General features: G+C 55.1%; 2 protein-coding genes across 6 annotated transcripts; one reads left to right on the forward strand and one right to left on the reverse strand.

Annotated features, from left to right (window-relative positions):
• Positions 1 to 491: 491 nt before the first annotated feature.
• Positions 492 to 11,068, forward strand: SH2D3A (SH2 domain containing 3A). 2 transcript variants are annotated; one of them, XM_057541277.1, is made up of 11 exons: positions 492 to 586; positions 1,565 to 1,812; positions 3,289 to 3,425; positions 5,422 to 5,771; positions 6,145 to 6,221; positions 7,732 to 8,225; positions 8,359 to 8,474; positions 8,631 to 8,805; positions 8,894 to 9,005; positions 9,539 to 9,724; positions 10,559 to 11,068. In XM_057541277.1, exons 3-11 carry the CDS (start codon positions 3,357 to 3,359, stop codon positions 10,717 to 10,719), a joined length of 1,740 nt encoding a protein of 579 aa, XP_057397260.1. In that variant the 5' UTR covers positions 492 to 586; positions 1,565 to 1,812; positions 3,289 to 3,356; the 3' UTR covers positions 10,720 to 11,068. The 2 variants fall into 2 exon arrangements, with proteins under 2 accessions (XP_057397260.1, XP_057397261.1); XM_057541278.1 differs by lacking the exons at positions 492 to 586; positions 1,565 to 1,812; positions 5,422 to 5,771 and having other exon boundaries at positions 3,373 to 3,425.
• Positions 11,069 to 11,449: 381 nt separating this feature from the next.
• TRIP10 (thyroid hormone receptor interactor 10) lies at positions 11,450 to 20,362 on the reverse strand. Of its 4 annotated transcripts, XM_007169081.2 has the most exons (15): positions 20,250 to 20,362; positions 18,962 to 19,077; positions 18,821 to 18,877; positions 17,807 to 17,954; positions 17,667 to 17,729; positions 17,355 to 17,459; positions 17,140 to 17,268; positions 16,387 to 16,533; positions 16,073 to 16,267; positions 14,860 to 15,027; positions 14,487 to 14,596; positions 12,539 to 12,671; positions 12,177 to 12,322; positions 11,976 to 12,097; positions 11,450 to 11,864 (listed from the first exon to the last, which is right to left on the reverse strand). In XM_007169081.2, the coding sequence occupies exons 1-15, from the start codon at positions 20,271 to 20,273 to the stop codon at positions 11,716 to 11,718; spliced, it is 1,812 nt and encodes a 603-aa protein (XP_007169143.1). In that variant the 5' UTR covers positions 20,274 to 20,362; the 3' UTR covers positions 11,450 to 11,715. The 4 variants fall into 4 exon arrangements, with proteins under 4 accessions (XP_007169143.1, XP_007169144.1, XP_007169145.1 ...); XM_007169082.3 differs by lacking the exon at positions 16,387 to 16,533; XM_007169083.3 differs by lacking the exon at positions 14,860 to 15,027.
• Between the last annotated feature and the right edge of the window lie 1,181 nt (positions 20,363 to 21,543).

Here is a 21,543-nt window from a genome sequence, read left to right on the forward strand (position 1 = left end):
TGGAGGAAGCTCACCCAGTCACGTCACAGCCGCCACCACTCCCTGCCAGGCGAAAGAGCCCGTAGGGACCGCCCCGCCCCTGCCCGGAACACTGAGGGGCTAGGAGACACCGCCTTGCCCCGTCCGAAGGGGCCAGGGATGCTTAGGACCAGCCGGAGGCCCTAAGCGGAATCGAGGGGCCTGGCTCTAAGGGGCGGGACTAAAAGAGGGGTGAGGAGATGAGTGGGCGTGGTCAGCCCGAGAAGGGCGGGGCAAATTTAAGGGGGCGGGGTACACTAGTAGGAACGGAGTTCCCAAGGGGGCGTGGTCTACGGGAAGAAGGTTTTATCTGAAGGGGGCGTGGTTAACGAAAAGAAAGTTTCTAAGGGGGCGGGGCGAGAGCCCGGAGGTTACTGTTGGAGAAGGGGCGGGGCCTGGAGGGGCGGGGGTTAAGTGGGCGGGACCAGGTGATGGGGCTCGGTTCCTTTCGGGCGCGGTGGGTGAAGGCTGGACCTGGCTGGGGCGGGGAGGGAGGGGTCGGGAGCCGCAGAGCCTCAGGCTTCCGCCCGGCCCCAGGTTCTTGGGAGCTCCGCGGGTCCCGGCCCAGGTGAGTGAGGGGCCCCAGGCAGATCCAGGACCGGGAGATTACTGGGGCAGGGAGTTCTCTTTTCCAGGTGGGGCTACCAGCTCGCAGGAAGGATCTGGGTGTCTGTCCACGCGCGTCCGCGAACGTAAAAGGGGTCGCCTGACTGGGGCACTGTGTATCACGCGTGTCCGTGTACCTGGGCGTCCTCCTCCAAGCGTGTTTTCTGTGCAGCACGGAAAGCCTCCCTGCTTCCACTTTTGCCTGAACGATCTTTTTAAACCACAAACCAGATCGTGCCCCTCCCTCACTTCAGACCCTTCCCGTAGCTCCCCTTCCATCCCACTGAGATGAAAATTCGAGGTCCACCAGTTCCTGCATCGTCTCTGCCTACCTCACTGCTCTCCACTTCACTCCTGGCTCACAGCACCCAGCCCCACCAGCTTCCCTGATGTTGTAAGATGTAAAAAGCAAGCTCCAGGCCTTTGCACTTGCCATATCCCCCCAACCTGGACTGCTCTTTCTCCACATCTTTGCATCACTGTCTCCCCTCTACTGAGATCTCCGCTCCTATGTCACCTGGTGGGAGAGAGCCTCCTGACTACCTGTTTAAAGTGGCCTGCCCCAGCCAGCCTTCTTGACATTTCCGTTTTATCACCTTCATTGTTCACCCTTAGACATTACCTCCTTCATTCATCCTGCGCTTATTTGTTTTGTGTCTTGCCCACCGGAGGGGCCTTGGTCTCATTCATCACTGTTTCTCCAGGGTCTAGAACAGAGCCTGGCACGCAGGAAGCATTCAACCAGTCAGTGTTGGCTCAAGTTTGAGGCTCCGCGTCCACCTGTGTCCCTGTGTCTCTGTGCACGCGGCTGCCCTCCTGCACGTGTGTGCATGTGTATGTGGCCAACAGAGCATGAATAATCCCCCTCCTCCTTTCCCCACGCTTGCCTCTCACCCACCCCCTCTCCTGACTCTGCCCTGTTCCTCTCTCTTCCGCCCAGATATCCAGAAATTATTCCAAAGGACGCAGGGCAGGTGGATGATTTAATTGGCCTGTGGCTGACCTGTGCCCACTCTGAGCTCCCCCTGAACTAATCAGAGCCTTGTCAGTGACGCACCTCCACACCCACTAAGGGGCACGTAAGACAGAGGAAGCTGAAGTCCGGGGACTCTTAAGACAAAGGCCGGGCCTGGCCCAGGTGACAAACAGGAAGTGCTCAGGCATCCAGGAGACACACCTGGCTTTCAGGTATGCGGCACCTGGAGACAGCGCTCTGCTCAGCTCCCCCCCCCCCCCCCCCCGCTCCTTAAGCCACCTAGGGCCCAGTCTGGGAACTTCCTGACCCTTTCAGGCCCTCAGCCCAGCTGACTCAGGTCATAAGAATCCGGGTGCTATTTCCCTGCAGACCCCGCCAGGCCCAGAAGATCTTGGAGGCAGGGGAAGCAAAAAGCAAACCCCTTGCTTCCCTCCCATCCAGGGCAGTTTTTTCCACCAGACACTTGAGACACACAGGGGCCTGAGGCCTGCGCCATGATTAACATGTCCTAAAGCATCTGAGACCTAAATTTGACTGCAGTAATAAGGAAATGGATCCGCTCCAAAATATGAAAATCTGCAAATGCTTATTTGCTGACAAGTCTACAAAAATATGACCTTCTAATGTCCTTAAAAATGTCATTACATTGGAAAGGCACCTATGGGTTAGATTTTTGTACAATCTAAGAATCCTTGAGTATGCATATAGGTGGCTGAGATGCTACGGACTTTAGTAAATTAAATTCTCCCCAGCCTGCAATTTCTTTCACCCCAAGAACTACCTGGCTTGCTCCCTCAAAATCCTCCCAATGTTCACCAACAGAGACCTTCCCGGGCCACCCTATGGAAAAATCTTAACTCCACCCCTTGAATCTTCATACCCCATCCCTGGTTTCATTTTCTTGTTTAGGTCTCTCGGATCTATCCTATACTTCCTCATCTAGTTACTTATTTTTCCAATCACTGTCTTCCCTACTAGAACATCCCTAAGGACAGGAATTCTGGTCTGTGTTGTTCACTGCTAGGTCTCTAGTGCCGAGAAGGGGCATCTGGCACACAGTGGGTGCCCCATGAATATTGGTTTGAGTGAATTTGTTAATTAAATTTCGCCAAAACGTAGCAGTATGTCATCTGCATAAAAAAACTGCATTACATTTGAAAGTAATGCGGAGGTCTTTTCCCTTTGCAAGAATCCCAGTGAATGCATGACTCTTTCCATGAAATCACAGCCTATTCTAAATTAAAGTTACTCATAGCCTGATTTTAATCTGATATATATATATATCTCTCAAATATAATTCAGATATAATTGATAATTAAGATATATAATCGGACTATGGGTAACATCTTTAACTTAAAGTATAAATATATAAATAGTTATACAAAAATGTTTATATATTTTAAATATAAATATTTATATATAATTATATTTATATATTTTAAATATAAATACCTAAATATTCTATATTAAAATATTATATAGTATACATTAAAATATTTTAATATATATAATTTAGTAAAGATATACTATATATTAAAATATAATATATATTTTTATATATGCATATACAGAGAGAGTTGCATTTTAAGGTTCAATAAGATATGGGCTGCTGTCTTCAAAACCATGAGGAACATGGAAGGGCTGAGCCGGATGCTCAGGATTCAAGAGTAATTATTCCCATTTTACAGATGAGGAAGACTGGGGCCTGTTGGAAGTACAAAGCACAGCCCCTGCACCCTCTGCCCCTGAGAGCTCCATGCAGGTGCCACAGGATGGAGAGGACTTTGCTGGCCAACCCTGGTACCACGGCCCACTGTCCCGCCAGGTACCACTGCCTCCTGCAGGACCTCAGGACCATCTGATGGGGAGTCTCACCCACCTTTGACTTACTGGGGACTCCTGGATCCCAGATGAGGGGCTTAGGGTCAAGGTCTATCGGAAAGAGTGGCTCAAGGGCTGGGGACTGTCTTGAAGCTTGGTTGGTGTGGCATGTCACTTCTTTTTTTTTTTTTTAATTTTTTTTTTTTTAATGCTATTCTTGTCTGCTTACATTCTTTTTATGTATGTATGTATGTATGTATGTATGGCTTTGTTGGGTCTTCGTTTCTGTGCGAGGGCTTTCTCTAGTTGTGGCAAGCGGGGGCCACTCTTCATCGCGGTGCGGGGGCCGCTCTTCATCGCGGTGCGCGGGCCCCTCACTATCGCGGCCTCTCGTTGCCGAGCACAGGCTCCAGACGCGCAGGCTCAGTAATTGTGGCTCACGGGCCGAGTTGCTCCGCGGCATGTGGGATCTTCCCAGACCAGGGCTCGAACCCGCGTCCCCTGCATTGGCAGGCAGATTCTCAACCACTGCGCCACCAGGGAAGCCCGGCATGTCACTTCTTATATTTAAATTATCACTTCCTTTGGGATGGTGTTGGGGCTTGAAGAGGGTCCTAATGACCCCTCAAACCACCCCTTGGCTCTGCTTCTCTCTCTCTCTGGATCCCAGGCCACCCGTGGCCGCCAGGGGCCCATCTCCCTCTCAATCCAAAGCTCCTCACCCTCATCTCCAACTTAGGGGTCACCTTCAGGAGTCCCAGGACCTGGGGTATCCAATCAAATCACGAGAGGCAGTGTAGCTTAGTGGTTAAAACACCACACTTTAGCGCCAGACAGCCTGGGTTCAAATCCCATCCCTACAACTCACAATGGGTGTGAACTAGGACAAGGTATTTGATATCTCTGGGCCTCAGTTTCCCCATCTGTAAAATGGGCATAATAGTACCTACCTCTTAACCTTGGTAAAGGATGAAGTGAGTTCACACATTTTACACCTAAAACAATGCCTGGATAATAACAAGGGCTATACATGTGTCCATTGCGCATACTGTCCAGTCCCCAGCCCCCATCACCAGCTCCACTTTGCCCCTCTACGATGTTGTGGCCCTCAGCCCCTGTTTTCACACCAGCCACCATGGCTGGCATAAGACTGCTTGACCGTTTTTTTAAAGGTTGATTTAAAGGCCACTGTCTGTTTGGAAGAACCCAGTGAATGGCTTTTCTGGAAGCCACATTTGCATAGCAAGCTCAGTGCATGTCCTTGGTTTGGAAGTTGCATAAGTCAGTGTTGGCTAGTGGCTGTAAAAAACATTCCCAAGATGTCACCAGCCAGACTCGATCAACATTTAAGGGTGTGACTTCCCTGGTGGTCCAGGGAAGACTCTGCACTCCCAGTGGGTAAGACTCCACACTCCCAATTCAGGGGACCCAGGTTTGATCCCCTGGTCGAGGAACTAGATCCCACATGCATGCTGCAACTAAGAGTCCACTTGCCGCAACTAAGAGTCGCATACCACAGCTAAAGATCCTGCATGTCACAACTAAGACCCAGTGCAGCCTAAATAAATAAATATTAGAAAAAAAAAAATTTAAGGGCTAGTTCATGTCACAATCTGAGGGGATGCAGAGCTCCAAAATGAGTCAGACCCAAGCCCTTTCCATCCTGTGTGTTCGCCATCCCCCAGGGCTTTGGGGACATCAACTGACAGAGGACGGAACCTGTAGGATTGTACAGGAGAATTTTATTGGTCAGGTCGGGACATTCCCCACAGCCCTTCTACCCTCATACCATTGGCCAGATCTTGTCACATGACAGCTAACTGCAAGGGGGCCTGGGAAATGTAGTCCAGAGGTATGCCTGTGAAAAAAGAAGAAATGGTCTGACACAAAGGTACCCAGTCTCTGGGTTTTTTTGAGTGGGTGGAGCGGGGTGGGGAGTCATCATTAACTACTGATACAGGCTTATGCCTAAACGCCTTGCCCCTGTCCTCCATCCCCAGAAAGCTGAGGCCCTCCTCCAGCAAGATGGTGACTTCTTAGTTCGTGCATCTAAGTCCCGTGGGGGCCACCCTGTGATCTCCTGCCGTTGGCGGGGCTCAGTCCTACACTTCGAGGTGTTCCGTGTGGCCCTGCGCCCCCGGCCAGGCCGACCCACAGCCCTCTTTCAGCTGGAAGATGAGCGTTTCCCAAGCCTGCCTGCCCTGGTTCGCAGCTATGTGACCGGCCAGCGTACACTGTCCCAGGCCACTGGAGCTGTGGCGTCCAGGCCAGTGACGCGGCAAGGACCTATTCGACGCAGCTTTAGTGAAGACACCCTTCCAGATGGCCCGGCTTGGACAGAGCCACTCAGGTACCACAGGCTCCCAACCTCCCTGACGACACTCAACACCCTCCAGGGTTCTCCACCTCGGCACTGTCCACTGGTGACATTTGCGGCCAGATTATTCTTGGTTGTGGGGGGCCGTTCTGTGCATTGTAGGATGTTCAGCAGCATTCCTGGCCTCTACTAGATGCCAGTAGAATCCTCTGTATGCCATCCCCCTAGTTGTGACGACCAAAAATGTCTCCTGACATTGCCAAGTGTCCCCTGGGGGTATCAGGCACCCTGGTTGGGATCCACTGGTTCCCACCAGTGGAATGATGGGATGTAAGGTTTTCTGGGTGTTGATGGGGGCTGCTCTGTGCAGAGTAGGACAACACATCTCCCCCATCTCTGTCCCCAGGGCTAGGAAGCGGAGTGACAGTCAGCCCGCAGGCTTGCAGCATATGGAGCAGCCAACAGAAGACCACCCTGGTTCAGGTAAGGGTCTTCCAGGACAATACATAGCTCAGAGATTGCTCTGCCACTCAGTACCCAAGTGAACTTTGGCAGGTGACTTAACCTCCTGGAAAAAAGAGATGGTGATGCTCTCAATGTTGTCATGGTGACGAAAAAACACAGGACTAAGGAACTTTGTAGGTGCTTAAAAATATGGGTTTACGATGATTCCAAGAAGCCCTCTGTTCTCTAGCCATGGCTGACCTCTCTAATAATTCCTCTCACATCCCGTACTCACTCCGGCCACATAGTCTTCCTTTCAGTTGCTGGAACCTTCCAAATTTGTTCCTGCCTCAGGGCCTTTGCATTTGTTGTTCTCACCATTGGAGAGCCCATTCCCTAATCTTTACCTGGCTGACTCCTTCTCGTCTAATGTGAGTTCTTCAAAGCAGCTGACCCTGACCATCCTACATAAAGGAGGAGTCCCCCTTATACCCTGACTGCCCTGTCCACAACCCCCCCCCCAATTCAACATGAGCCCTCATTGTGTGCCAGACACTCTACTAAGTGCTGAGATACGTCAATGAACAAGAAAGACAAAGATCCCTGCTCAAGTGGAGCCAACATCCTATTAGAGGAAGAAGGACCATGAACAACAAAAATGAGTCAATTACGAATGCTTTGGGTTAAAAATTAAAAGCAGGACACAGTAAGGAGTATGGGAATGGTAGTGAGTATTACAATTTTAAGTAGTAGTTAGGAAAGGTCCCATGGAGAAAGATTTGAAGGAGATGAAGGAGGGAACGACGTGGATAATTGGATGAGAATGACCCAGGCAGAGGGAACAGCCAGTGCAAAGGTCCTGGGGCCAGAACAAGAGTTTGAACTGTTCATTGAACCAAAAGGAGGTGAGTGTAGCAGAAACACTGGGAGTGAGGGGGAAGTCACGAGAGATTGGGCTCAAACTGTGAGGGCTTCTTGGACTAATATGAGGACTTTGGCCCTTATTCAGAGCTAGCTGGGAACCGTGGGGAGGTTTTAAGCCCCTATAACAGGGTCAACTTAAATGCTTAGTAAATACAGAGTCTCCCAAAAGTCTGGGTGCAGTTTTAAGTTCCAATAACCTCAGAAGTAAATATGCCACAAACTTAACAAAAGACATCATTTGAAATTTTGATAAATTCAGTTTCTTTGATGCTTATGTAGCTTTGTGAATTTTGAATGAGATTTTTCATTTTAATTTCATACAGTCAGGGCTTACCATCTTCAATCAGAGGGGCAAAAACAAAGAATTCAAACTTGAAATGTAGTATTCAAAACTTGCAAAACTACATACGTGTCAGAGAACATTCGTTTTCAAACCATTGGTAAGTGTGTAGCATTGATGTTGGTGAAGTTGTTCAATTTCAAAGCCGCACCAAGATAAGCTGGGATACCTGGTTATTGGCTGAATGAGTGGATGAACCAGGAGGTTAGTAGCCCATGAAGCCACTGACCCCTCCCAGCTATCTTCTCTGTGTACCTCTTTCACCCCCTCTTGTATGACCCCCAGGAGCTTCCACTATGCCTGCATCTGCCCTGCCTCGGACAGGTAGTGACTCCGTGTTGCTAAAGGTGCCCGTTCCCCTGGGGTCCATTGCTGACAGCCTCAGGGCCTCTGATGGGCAGCTTCATGCCAAGGCACCAACCAAGCCACCTCGAACATCCTCACTGATGCTGCCTGATGCCTCTGGACGCCCCCCAACGTACTGTGAGCTGGTGCCCCGAGTGCCCGGGGTCCAGGGAACACCTCCTGGCCATAGCTGCCCAGAGCCAGAGGCGCCATGGTGGGAGGCTGAGAAGGAGGAGGAGGAGGAAGAGGAGGAGAACAGATGTTTTGCAAGACCGCAGGCAGAGGTCTCTTTCTGCCCACCTGACAACCCCTTCTTCCTGCTGGGCTCCCAGAATCGGCCCCTGGAAACCGAAGTCCTGCATACTCTCCATGGCCTGTTCCTGGAGCACCATCCTGGGAGCACCGCTCTCCACCTGCTATTGGTGGATTGCCAGGTGGGTCACCTACAGAGGTTTTTCCTCCCCAGGCAGGGGCTGAAGCCAGGACAAGGCCCAACCCCACCTCACATCTGTATACTCACTCTGCTCCCTTGACTTCTCTACTCTTACCCTGGCCCCCCATCGCCAGGCGACTGGCCTCCTGGGAGTGACCAAGGCCCAGCGGGGCGCCATGGGGGTCGCCTCTGGTCTGGAGCTGCTCACACTTCCCCATGGGCATCGCTTGAGGTTGGAACTACTGGAGAGGTGAGCCAGCCACCTGGAACCCCTAGGGTCTCCAAACCTCCCCATTCACGGTCCCCTAGGGAGGTGGGGGATGGGCAATGCCACCGACTGTCCCTCCTCACCCCCGCATTGCAAACCTCCCCACTGCCCCCAGACCCTTGCCTTCCGCCTCCACAGGCTCGAGACGCTGGCACTGGCGGGGGCGCTGGCAGTGCTGGGCTGCGCAGGGCCGCTGGAGGAGCGCGCGGCCGCCCTGAGGGGCCTGGTGGAGCTGGCCCTGGCGCTGCGGCCAGGGGCGGCGGGAGACCTGCCCGGACTGGCCGCGGTCATGGGCGCCTTGCTCATGCCCCAGGTGCGTGGGAAGCAGGGATGGGGAGGAGGCCAGAGAGCAAGTGATGGGGAAAAGTGGAGAGGAGGCGGGCTCAGGCCTCTTCCTCTAGGTGTCGCGGTTGGAACGCACGTGGCGCCAGCTGCGAAGGAGCCACACCGAGGCTGCGCTGGCCTTCGAGCAGGAGCTGAAGCCACTGATGCGGGCGCTGGATGAAGGCGCCGGTGAGTGGCGCCTTTCGATGAGTGGTAACTAACTGGAATCCCAATCCGGTCCTAAGCCCCGCCCGGGTCTTAGGTCCCCGCCCCTGCTTCTCTACTAAGCCACGCCCCCTGCCCTAGGCCCGGCCCCTGACTCACATCCAGCTCTATGCTAGGCTCTGGCCTCTGGGTCTCGTGCCAAACCCCTCCCCTTCCTTCTGTCCTAGGCTCCACCTTGGCCTTACATTCGCCAGCTGTTTCGGTCCTAGGCTCCGCCCCTTAAGCGAGGCTCCGCCCTCCTCGCCCTAGCCCCCGCCCTCTGTGCGAGTCTCGGTCGGGAACTAATCCCTAGGCCCCGCCCCCACTCTGTCCCAGGCTCCGCCCCTGCCCTGGGCCACTCCCCGGTCCTGCTCTGGGTCAGGCTCAAGCCTCTGTTTCTGACCCAGACCCCAACCATTGCTTTGTCCTAGGGTGCCTCGGCCCAATGTATGTCGCACCCTCTTCACCCTAGGACCCGCCCTCTGCCCCTAGCCCAGCCCAGACCCTTCCCCCAACAGGACCCTGCGACCCGGGGGAGGTGGCGCTGCCGTACGTGGCGCCCGCGGTGCGCCTGCTGGAGGGCGAGGAACTTCCCGGGCCCTTGGACGAGAGCTGCGAGCGGCTGCTGCGCACCCTGCACCGGGCGCGTCTGCTGGCCCGGGACGCGCCCAGATTCCGCGAGGCGGCGGCTCGGCGCCTGCGAGGTGAGCGCCTCCTCTGCGCCGGGTTGCCAGAGGATCCCGGAACACCCGTCATGCTCCAACTCGGTGCCCCCAAACCCACCGGGCCAGGGACTAGAGCCTCCCACCACGCCTCCCAGAGCCCCACCCAAACTGGGACGGCCCGGCCCCACGGGGTTCTCACCCTAACACACGCCGCAACCTGCAGTGTTGATGGAAACAGTGCCCTCTGCCCCCAAAGGGCGGCCCAGCCCCCCCGAGCCACGCCCACAGGGCCCCACTCCCACTCTCCCAACTGGGAAGGCCCTGCCCCTAGAGGATCTCGATCCGCCACCAAGAATGCCCAGCTCCCTCCAAAATGACTCAGACCTTCAACCTGGTAGGAATAGAACGGCGCCCCCGCTGAGCTCAGAGCCACACCCCTCTCCTGCCCTGGGGCAGCCCAGCCTCCAGGATCCCCCACCTGGGTCGTCCCTGCCTTCACTGGTGACCTTAGCCCCCCTGTCCCTCCAACATGGCCCAACCTCCTCCCCCCCCAAAAGTTTGTCGCGCAGGACTGCCCGGACCCCAAATCCCACCCTCGGGCGTGGCCCCATCTCCAGGCACAACCCCTAAGGTGGGTCCCCCGGGATCTCGCCCCAGGAACAGACTGCCCCCGTGCACCCACCGAGCCCCTCACCACCCCACCCCCACTGCTGCAGACTCAGGAGCCCCCTCCCGGCTAACCCTACCCAGTTGTCCAGGTAATCTCAGGCTGAGTCCCTCCGGGGTCAAAGTCCCGAGGGAACAAGGCAGGTGTGGGAGGGGCAAGGCAGTTGCCTGGGCCCCGCCCCCAGCCCCGTCTGGCCCCGCCCCCAGGATTCCGCCCCCACCCGGAGCTGAGAGAGGCCCTGACCACTGGTTTCTTGAGGAGGCTGCACTGGGGGAGCCGAGGAGCTGGGGCGCCGTGGGCCACACGTCTTGAGAAGTTCCAGCGCGTCCTCAGCGTCCTGTCGCAGCGCCTGGAGCCTGACCATTGAGAGCACAGACCCCCCTCTTCACGCTGGGATACCAAGGCTTCCATGGAGACCAAGGAAGCCGCCCAAGCTTCCTCACACAGCCAAATGCAGTGGGGACCTGCACCCTGCCTCACAGGAGGGGACCTGGTTTGCAAGAACCCACCCTGTGCCCTAAAAAGGCACACTGATCCTGGCGGAGGGCAGCCTCCTCCCCACACTAGAAGACCCAGATGTCTGGAGGCTCTGGACGCCCTCTCCCACCTGCCCCCTCGCATATCCCACAAAGGGTGAACATGTGGCTTTTAATGTTAAAGAGAACTTGCAGATCTGTAAGAGGCCTGAGTTCAAATACGTTTTAAAAGCTGTGTGACTTCTACTGGATCACTTGACTTCTCTGTGCTGGCCTTCAACATAAAAGTGGGGCTGTGCACTTTCTAGGGGTTGTGGTGGGGATGAAAGCTCAACGTTTGAAGGAGTTCATAGGTGGAGAATGCCTGGCACACAGTAGGTGCTCAACGGGTGCTACCTGTCCTTGCTGAGCTGCAGTGAACACCGAAGGGGTGACGTCTGGCACCCTCCTCCCTACTAGCGTCAGAGACAAGCACCCAACTCCTAAGAAGGGGCAGGGTTTGTCTATGGTGTCCCCAAGTTCGCTTCCCTTCCTCGTTCCCTGCGTGGCCCTTAAGGAGGGTGGTATTTGAATATCCAACCCCGGTATCCAAATCTCCTAATAAGGCACAGACTACGGGAGCTTTCTATCATTTTTTTATATAAAACAAAACGGCCCCAGCCGAGCGGCAGGAAGAAAAGATTCGAAACATGAGTATGTACATCGATGGTAGAAGGCACAGCGGGTCCATCTGGGGTGAGGAGTGGGGGGGTGGGGCTGGGGGCAGCAGGTTACACAGGTCTCAGCTGAAGCCACGGGGGAAGAAATAAAGTGCGTAGGTCCTGGGGCACCCCCCGTGGCTCAGAAGCAGCAGCCAACAGCCCCCCTCTTCTCGCCTCTGGCAGGGTTCAGTTGAGTGTGACACGGAGGTAGGAGGTGGGCACGTAGCCCTCACCTCCCTGTTTCCGCCTGACCCGGGTCCAGCCGTCGCCTTTATCTTCTTCCATGAGACTGAGGTCCTCGCCCTCGGCCATGGAGATGGTGCCCTCGCTGGACCCTGTCATGGGGGCGGCGGTGGGCTCAGGTCTGCTGGAGGCGGATCTCAACAGAACCCAGCCCCAAACACCGTCCCCAAAGCCACCGATGGGCCCCCCGAGGCTGTCCTTACCTTCAAAATGGTAGATGGCCACACAGTGACCTATGGGGGATGCAGGCTCCTCCTCAAAATCCTCATCGAACTCCGTGTAGATGGGAGCCTCCTGACCCTCCTCGGAGGGGGGCTCTTCAGAGCTGGTTGGAGAAGGCAAAGCAGGTGAAGACAGGTCCCCCCGGGGTCCGGGGACAGACCCACACCGGCCTCCCTGCTCACCTCTCCTTATTATCCTGTGATCCGTTGTTGCTGTTGCTGCTGCTGTCTGGTGGGGCGCTGGCTGGGGGGTCTGGAGGCCGAGTGTGCCGGCCCAGGGTGTCCCCCCTGTTGCTTAGGACCCGGCTCTCGGCTTCTGCCAGCCAAGTCTGAGAGGAGGGAACCGCACAGTCAGCTCCAGAGCCAGGCTCTGGGGTCAGCCCGCTCTGGCCTGGAGGTTTTCCTGAGATCACCCATGCACACCCAAGGCAGTGATGAGAAACAGCTGAAGCACCCCCCCCAATACCTCCCTGTCCCCCTCCCTCCCCCAAGAAGTGACTCAGCCAGGCCTGCCGGCTCCGCCCCTCCCCAGGGTCTTCCCTGACCTCATACTTCTGTACTTCCAATTTCAGCCGTTCGATGTTGTTCAGGGTTTCTGTGATCCGGGGTTCCAAGCTGGCCGGGTCCCCCATCTGGGGTGTCTTCTCATATACATCCTTCATTTTCTTCAAGGCCTCCCTAGGGTGAGAACGGACGGAGGAGAAAGAATCCCATGTGATTTAACAAACAAAAAATGTGGGCTTTGCTTCAGGGAGCTCAGCCAGTGCTTCATAGCTTGGGTTCAAATCCCAGGGTGGGCATTTCTTAGTTATGTGAGTTTGGGTTAAGTTACTGAAACTGTGTCTCAGTATGCTTGTCTGAAAAAGAGAATAACGGGACCTATATAGCTATGTCTATATATCTCCTGTGAGTTGTTGTGAAGATGAGAATAGTGCCTTTATGTATTCAAATATATATTGACTGCATACTACATACCAGGAACCTGTTCTAGGCATTAGAAATATAGCACTAAACAGGACAGTCAGGGCCCTACCTCTGCTCACAACCTCTCAGGAAAACGGGAATTCTAATGATTCACATAAGGGGTTTAGAATAGTGCCTGGCATACAGTAACACTCTATAAACGCTAAGTATTACTATCATTAGTCCCCTGTCCCTACTTCCTCCATGTAATGGTTACAAGCATGGTCCTCTGGACTATGTCAAACCTGGGTTCAACTTCTTCCCAATCCTAGTACCTGATGCACATTACAGAGGAGGAAACTGGAAACAACTAGAATTCAAGGCCAGTCCGTCTGGACTCCGGAGCATGCACCCGTAACCCCCCTATTATAAGAACTCAGGAATGACAGAGTTCTCGAATGGAACTTTACACCAATAAAAGCCGTTTTGTACAAGAAGTTCTGTGCAAACGGCAAAACATCATTTGGCTGTCTGTCCGCAAGTGGCAAACGTCATTCTTATTATGTAAGAGAACTGGGAAGAGAATCTTGTTGCTTGGAAAGAGTGAGTAAAGATTTTCTTTTTTTAATCTGGCAGGTTTCTTTATCGTTAATACATTAAGTGTTTTGAGTTATTAAATGAATAACCATATGCTTCTTTTTCTTTTAGCCAATTAATGTAGTAAGTGAGACTGATAGATGTTTTGATATTGAACCATCTTTGCATTACTGGGATAACACCCGAATGATCATGACTTTTTTTGTGGTCTTTTTATTATTTTTTTTAACTGCGGTAAAATATACATAATATAAAATTTCCCATTTGAGCTATTTTTAAGCGTATGGTTCAGTGGCATTAAATTCATTCATGTAGCTGGGCAATCACCACCACCACATGATTTTTTTTTTTTTTTAATACACCATTGGACTTGCTTGGCTAGGATTTTGCAATCTAAGATCATAAGTTAATTAAATAAGTTCATAATTTTATCTTCTTGAATTCCTTTTTTTTTTTTTTAATTTTATTTATTTATTTTATTTATGGCTGAGTTGGGTCTTCGTTTCTGTGCGAAGGCTTTCTCTAGTTGTGGCAAGCGGGGGCCACTCTTCATCGCAGTGCACGGGCCTCTCACTATCGTGGCCTCTCTTGTCGCAGAGCGCAGGCTCAGTAGTTGTGGCTCACGGGCCCAGTTGCTCCACGGCATGTGGGATCTTCCCAGACCAGGGCTCAAACCCATGTCCCCTGCATTGGCAGGCAGATGCTCAACCACTGCGCCACCAGGGATGCCCTCTTCTTGAACTCTTGCTAACTCAATTTTGGAATTGAGATTCCACCAGCCTCCTAAATGAGCTGGCAGCTTTCGCTTTTCTTCTGTTTGTTGGAATGACTTATATAAGATGGGAAGTCACCGTTTCTTTTAAGTGTGGTAGGAATCACCTAGAAACCCATCAGGGCCTGGAGTTTGTTGGGGAGGAGATCTTCGAGTACCACTTCAATGTAATTCATTTATTACTTCACCTTGTTCCTTACCTGCCCACCCCCTCACCTTACCTCTGGTCGATCTCCTTCTGTAGTTCACGGTTCCGTTCTTCCAGCTGCTGCTGAAGCCGCTTTCTCTGCTGCTCCGGGGGCAAGTGGCTGAAATCCTCGGTCACCACTGTCTGCAAGGCGGAAGAAGACTGAGTTCGGGAACACAGGGTCTGAGCTTCCAGGGTCTAAGACATGCCTAAGACACACCAAGTCCACCTTCCTCCCCACCCAAGGTTCTTGGGGGGCAAGGCCATGCACAGAGCAAAGCAGGTCCAGGTGGGGCCATGGAAGGAGGGGGCCCAGCCGGCGGCAGGAAGCGAGCCCAGGGTCCCGCCACCCGGCCGCTGGGCAGGCTGGGGCCGCCCCCTCCTCCTCCCCCGGAGGCCTCACTTACCCCACGGCTGCCTCGAAGGCTGCGGAAGGATGCTAGCCGCGGTTTGACTGACTTACTGATCTCACTCAGTATGGCCAAGGGGTCGAGGCCGGAGCGGGGGGACGGGGGTCCGTTAGGTAATGCCGAGGGCAGGGGGCCCCCCAGGGGGGAGAGGGGTGGAGGGCGCGGCTACCGGCAGGGGCCAGGGAGGACATGGGTCAGGACGGGCAGGAGGACGTAGAGAACAAGGACGGATGAACGGAAGGACAATGGATGCAATAAAGAAAAAGGGGAAAAAAACCAAATGGAGAAAAGAAAAGAAAAAAAAAAGTAAGAAAACCACAACTCAAGATGCACAATCACACACACAGAAAATGCATGCAGAGAGCAACACAAAAATCTGGGAGGTGGCAGGAGGGCATTAATTAGATTGTGAGCCAGAAGGCCAGACCCCTCCCCCACCCTCCACCTCCCTTGCATCCTATGTCCAGTTTCTAGAATGGAGATTGGGGGTACGGGGAGGCCCATGTTTCTTGTCCCCCTCCCCAGCTTTCTGGGCTCACAGTCTAGAAGGTGGAGGGAGAAGCATGCAGGAATCAAGGTCTCAGACAAATATGGGGCCATAGACGTCAAGGGCAAACTGAGAGAAGGGTCAAAGGCATGAAATACCAAAAGGGTTACAGCTGGGGTTTAAGCTGGGGGACGTACGTATAAACCGAAGAAGGGGATCAAAGTATACATCAAGAGGGATCCAAAGTATAAAACAGGAGTCAAGGTATAAACTAGGGACGAGGGGGTTGTCAAAGGTGTAAGAAGCCAAGGGTGTCCAGGTATGTGCCTGACATTGAAAGCTAAAAATCCCGAGTAAAACCAGCCTGAGGGTGGGGCGCCCAGAGACGCACCGGAGGATTGGAGAGACTCGGGGGGGGAGTCCCTAGGGCTGGTGTCCCAATCCCTCACCCAGCCCTGAATACCCAAAGCAGTTCTTCTCCCAGCATCCTGAGAAGCAGCAGACAGACGCCACAGGCCCCCCTCCTTGCCCCCCACTCCCCAGCCTCAGGGGACTCCCAGGCCAATTGCCCGGCCGCCTTCCTTCCCTCCAGCCCGGGCCAGCAGCCAAGAGAAAAATTCCTGCCCAGGACTCAGCGTTCCGGCGGCTGGGGCTGACTCAGTGGGGGCCCCTGCTGTCTCCACTCACACCCATCCCCTCCACCCCAAGGGCCCCGGCCCCCACCTTGTTCTTCTTGCCGAAGGGCCAGCGCTTAGCCCGGCTGCGGCCGGGGCCTCGGAGCTCAGGCCGTCCATCTGAGGGGGTGCCCAGGCTGCTGTCCGAGGGCACGCGGTTCATGGGCTGGCTGAAGTCTTCAAATTCCACGTCGCCCGGGCGGGCAAAGCCTGACTTGTGCAGCTCGATTAGGACCTGGGAGTCCTGGGGGAGGGGATGGTGAGGGGCAGTCAGGGGAAAGGCTGGGTGCGTAGCCTTTGGGCTCCTCCTTCTGCCCTCTCCCACCCCCCCGCCCCTGTGGTCCACTGGGACCAGGCACCCACGTTCTTGGCATCCACAGCATCCGCGGCCACCTTCATGCCCTCCAAACACTTGGCGATGATGGGTACCACCTGCAGCTCAGCCTCTGACAGGAGCCTGTACCCAGCCCCCAGGTGGGTGGCCCGCCGCTCGTCCATGTCCTGCAGCTTCTGCAGGGACAGGGGTGTGGGGTCTCGGGGTGCTGATGGAAGGGCTGGTGGCAGAGTGATTCACTACACGAGCATGATGGAGACCCACACTGGCCCCAGCCCCAAGCCCAGTCTGGCAGGGAAACACAGAATCGAACACAGACTTCCAGCTCAGTGTGGTCAGGGAAGAAACAGGAGGCCAGGGAGATTTCAGAGGAGAATTTGAGGACCTCCCCTCCCCTTGCCTAGGGAGTCAGGAAAGGCTTCTCAAAGGAGGTGAAGCCAGGGATTTCAAGAAAAAGCAGACCCAGCACCAATACTGCCAGTCCCAGGGCTGGGACAGAGAGTAGAGTACAAGGCTGAAACAGAAGAGGGGAAATTCGAGATCCTGATTTCAGAGGTGTTGTTAGAGTTGGGGCTTGGAAGAATAAGTAGGAGTTGCAAAAGGAAAGAAAGACAAATCTGGCAGAAAGAACAGCTTGAGTAAAAGCGGAGCACACTTTTAACTATTTGTTTCTAATTCCTTCTCAATTTAGAGATTAGGGCCAGGGTTTTGACAAATGTGTAGGAGTTGGTTAACTCTGGGGTTTTAGGGGGAAGGTGGGGCTGGGGGTGTGGAGCACTCACATTAAATATCTGGGGCATCTGGGAAAAATAGAAGTGAGCCTGGTCTCGGTTGAAGCGCTGTAGTTGGGCTGCATACTCATTTTTGCTTTCTTCTGCCATGTGACTCCGAAGGTGGGCTTGTTGCTTGGCCTGAGGAATATCGAGGAGGGGGTCATGGCCCAGTTCCAGCCTTGCCCAACCCTGACCCCCAAGCGTGTCTCAGACCCCACAGGCACCTTCTCCACATCAGCCTTGGTAGCATTGATATCCTGGTCCAGCCGCTCGGCCGTCTGAGCTGCCTTCTCAGCCTCCCGGCAGTCCCGCTCAAACTTACGCTTACTCTGTGTTGGGGACAGAACCAGAATGAAGGAGGCACCAACCAGAGTTTCTTGGACTGGTGGGAACTCACCCAGCAAACGGGGGTCGGGGCTGGAAACCCACAGCAGAGGTGGGGTCCTGGCCAGACAAAGAGGATACCTCTGTGGATTGGCAACCCTCACCCAGCTGCTCGGGGCCAGAGCCACACTTCTCCACACCCACAAACTCACATTCTCCAACTGCTTGAAGCCACTTTCCAGCTGCTGCTGGGCCCGACGGCCTTCTTGGAAGTGCTATGGAAAGAGGGGGGTGATAAGGCTCACCCTGGTTTCAGGGGCCCTTGGGAAATCCCAGAGAGGGGATCACCCACCATCTTTCTCTCCTGTTTCATCTCCTGTGAGTACTTGGCCAGCTCAAGACACACGTGGACACTGAGGCTCTCGGCCACCAGCTCCCGCTGGCCCGCAAAATCATTCACCTCCTGGAGAGTCTGCACAAATGACTGCTGCTGGCTGAACCTGGGATGCGGTGGAGGGGGACAGGGGCTGAGGGTCAGGGCCCCCAGGAGCCACATGCCCCAGGACCCAACTCTGTATGAGAAAATGTGAGCCCCAAGACATTCACCCCAGAAGCAATGATAAATTCTGGTCTGCATCCCCAACCCTTGGTGGGGGGGGACAAAGAACTCAGAATTCTCAGAATTTGGGGGGTTTTAGAAAGGGGATATGATGCTTACACCATCTTTCTGCATCACCCTAGTGGTGTCAGTGGCAGCATGCTGTAACCAAATACTATAAATGTTTTTGCAAGGAGAAATATTAATATCCACGCTAAGCGGGATAAAAACCAAGACCATAATGAACGTAATTAACATCAAGTCAGTTCAGGTCGGAGGTTGCCTCCAAACAAGTGACCAAAAGAACTTTTGATTTCTAGAGCTTTTTGGATTCTGGACCTGGGGACCTGGAATAAAGTGAAATGGTCTGGGCATTGTTTTAACACGTTATCTTAATCTTCACATGAGCCCCTACAAGGACATCATCATCATCCCCAATTCACAGGAGAGGAAAACAGAGGCACAAAATTTAAGTCACTTGCCCAGAGTCATTCATTTAGTAACTGTTGGAGCCTCTCCCATTTAATAGGCGAGGAAAATAGAGGCGGAGAACTTGAGTCAACTGGCGGAAGCAGTTTGGCTGGAAAGTAGTGGATTTAGAATTCCAACACAGGTAATACGGTTTCTGCATCCAAGCTCATACCTCTAGGTGGAACTGGGGTGAGAAGTGAGGGATCTGCTTGGGTGGCCCAGCTTGAGGGAGAAGTGGGTCCCATACCCACCGCCCTTCCAAATCTAGCCCTGCATCAATCCCCTCTTCGTTCTTACTTGGATTCTGGGTCATCTTTGCCAGGTCTTTTGGGCATATATTTTTTCACCAGGCTCCTACGGAGAGAGGCAGGAAGGCTGAGCCCCCAGCCCTCCAACCGCTCCCCCTAACCCCAGGGCGAGGCCACCCTAGGGTCTCACCGCAGCTGCTTTGCATACGCCTGCTCCACCTCCGTCCGCTCTTTCACGAACTTCACGTATCTGTCCAACAGGTCCAGACCCCACTGCGTGTGCCGCTCGAGCACCTCAAACTGATCCTAGCGGGGCGATTGGGAGGACTGGGGTCAAGACCTTGGGACCCCACAGCCTCCTACCAAGCGGCAGGGGAGCCTCCAGGCTCCGAGCTCCAAGAAGGCGTGGCTTCCCGGCCCCGCCCCGAAGCGGCGCGGGGGGAGGCAGGAAACCGGCGGGAACCCCCTCCCCTTCCCGGGAAGGGCCAGGGAACAGGGGCGGGGCCCCAGCTGGACTACAGGGTCCCCTCTCCCGACGTCCAAGAGAGGTGTGGAATGGGACAAGGCCACTCCCCCTGCCCCGGCTCCCCTAATCCCCCCCAGATTCCAGAAAATCCGACCGGCCTGGCGTGAGTCAGGGCCAGAGGCGCAGGGTTCCCCGCAGCTTGGGGGGCCTCTGAATGGCCAGAGGGTGGGCACCAGGTTCCCCTGGTTGCCATGCTTCCCCGGGTGCCCCGAAGGGTGACTCAGTTTCCCTCACTGACTCCACTGCGCCTCCAAAAGAAATCCCAGCATTGGTGTGGGGGGCGATCTAGTTACCCCGGGACACCCAGGAACCCAGGAGTGCCACCGCCCCCAGAAAGAGGAGGGGTCAGAGGTCCCGGCTAGGAAAGGGGAAAATTTCTGGGGCTTCCAGGGCACAGGTTCGAGGCGGTCAGGTGGCGGCCCCTCCCAGTGCCTAGGGCGGGCTGGGGGAGGGGGCTGAGGCCGAGCCTCGCAGCCCCCTTCCCCCTACAGCGTCCCAAGCCCCTAGTTGTTGATTATAGGCAACGTGAGGGCGGTCTGTACTTCCAGGTCCCACGTGGGGTTGATAGTGGCCAGAGGGTCCCCTCCCCCGCCCCAGTCGGACAGGCGGAGGGCGGGCAGGGGCCCAGGGGCCGTAAGATAAGCCGCCGGCCCAGTCAGGGCGCTCAAAATAGGTGACCTCTCCCGGCCGCCCCGGCCTGGTCCCAGGACTTCTTCTGCCCTCCTCACTATGAACCCCGTACCTCAGTTTCCCTACGCCGCGCCTGCAAGGTCGCCCTCCGCTCCCGGGCGTCCTGAAACGCCCTAGGAAACTCCGAATGAGGGCGGAAAGCGGGGATTCCAGGGGTCGGTGGAAGGGAAAGCGCAGAGACCCCTCTAGGGTACTGCAGGGGCAAAGCAGGGGTCTGGACCCTAGGAAGGGAGGAACTTGGAGCCGGGCGGATCGGACTCACCCACAGTTCGGTGCCCCAATCCATGCTGCTCCCGCCGATGCCAACGCCGCCGCCGCACCCGGTCCACACCGCCCGCCGCCGGGAGACTCAGCCCAGGGCGCAGAGCCCGGCCCCGCCCCGTTAATGCCCCGCCCACTCCAGGCTCTGCCACGCCCCATAGGCTCTGCCACGCCCCCGCCCGCGCAGAGCCCCGGCGCAGCCCCCTAAAGGTGAGGCACACCCCCCAGGAGGCGGGGCCCAACAGACGCCCCGCCCCCTCTTAAAGGAACGATGCCACCCGAAGGCACTGGACAGACTCCTTAAAGGACCCCCACCCATTTTCCAAGTCCCTTAGGACCCTCTTGTCCTCCTCACACCTGCCCCGCCCTGGATTGTTTTTCCTTTCCTTTTTCCTTTCAACCATTCATTAAAGGGCCAAGACACTAAAACCCCAACCCAAGAGGTTCTTCCCCCACCCCATCGCAGGGAGAACCTGAGGTCACCTCGCTCTTGCGGGCCGGCCCGGCTCCAGACGTCTACGTTCGTCCCACTAATGGTCTGGTCCCTCCGGCCACAGGGCGGATGGGAGGACTTCGATCCTGTCCAGGACGCGCCTCCGCCAAGGCCTGGTCCATTAGCGCCCCCACCGCATCCTGCCTCCCTCCCCAAATCTGCGCCTGGAAACTGAGGACGAGCTGTCCTTGGGGCGCCGGGCCCAGGCCTTTCCCCGGCTCCCGTCCAGTTCGAGCCTGCACCTGCCCATTTTCCAGTTGCATCCATTAAGGCCCAATCAGTTTTAATTGTCTGCACCGACCCTGGGATTCTGACTCCACCCCCGCCGCCCCTAGAACCCTGGGGCTTGGAAGTCTGTCGTCCCTCTCATAAAAGTCTGTTCACACGTTGTTAATCCCTTTGAGGCACTGGGATGAAAGGGGAGAGATCCTAGCAGCAACCTCCTTCATCCTCTCCCTCTTTTGGTGCTTTCTCTTTGGCTACAGAGGTGACAGTCGCCCTGCTGGGGCTGGGGGCTCCGGGCCCCCGGGGACAAGTTAGGCTCTGAGCCCGCAGGCTCCCAGTACACAAACCGAGGAGCCCAGGAGGATCGCTCCGGGAGCCCACACTGAGACAGATGGCTCTGCGAGGACCTGGCCCCACCTGCTGGTGGCTTCTGAGTTAGAAAACTTCAAATTACAAAGTAGACTTGTGCTCCCGAGGTTGGAGGATCAGATCGAATCAGGAATTCAGCCTGGGGTCTGGAACTCGGTGGCTCAGCCTGGGAGTAGGGTCTCAGCCTCTAAATGAAGTTGGAATTCAT

This window comes from Balaenoptera acutorostrata, chromosome 2 (genome assembly GCF_949987535.1).
Source record: "Balaenoptera acutorostrata chromosome 2, mBalAcu1.1, whole genome shotgun sequence".
Taxonomy (NCBI): domain Eukaryota; kingdom Metazoa; phylum Chordata; class Mammalia; order Artiodactyla; family Balaenopteridae; genus Balaenoptera; species Balaenoptera acutorostrata.

Bases quoted from the DNA above. Each gene is read 5' to 3' on its own strand.
- SH2D3A (XM_057541277.1), top strand. From the start codon at position 3,357: ATGCAGGTGCCACAGGATGGAGAGGACTTTGCTGGCCAACCCTGGTAC. The intron at 5,772-6,144 runs GTACCACAGGCT...CTCTGTCCCCAG, and splicing joins GCTTGGACAGAGCCACTCAG to GGCTAGGAAGCGGAGTGACA. The intron at 9,006-9,538 runs GTGAGTGGCGCC...TTCCCCCAACAG, and splicing joins GGCGCTGGATGAAGGCGCCG to GACCCTGCGACCCGGGGGAG.
- TRIP10 (XM_007169081.2), bottom strand. From the start codon at position 20,273: ATGGATTGGGGCACCGAACTGTGG. The intron at 16,534-17,139 runs GTGAGTGCTCCA...CTGTCCCTGCAG, and splicing joins AGATGCCCCAGATATTTAAT to AAGCTGCAGGACATGGACGA. The intron at 15,028-16,072 runs GTGGGGGCCGGG...CCCTGCCGGTAG, and splicing joins CCTTCGGCAAGAAGAACAAG to CCGCGCCCTCCACCCCTCTC.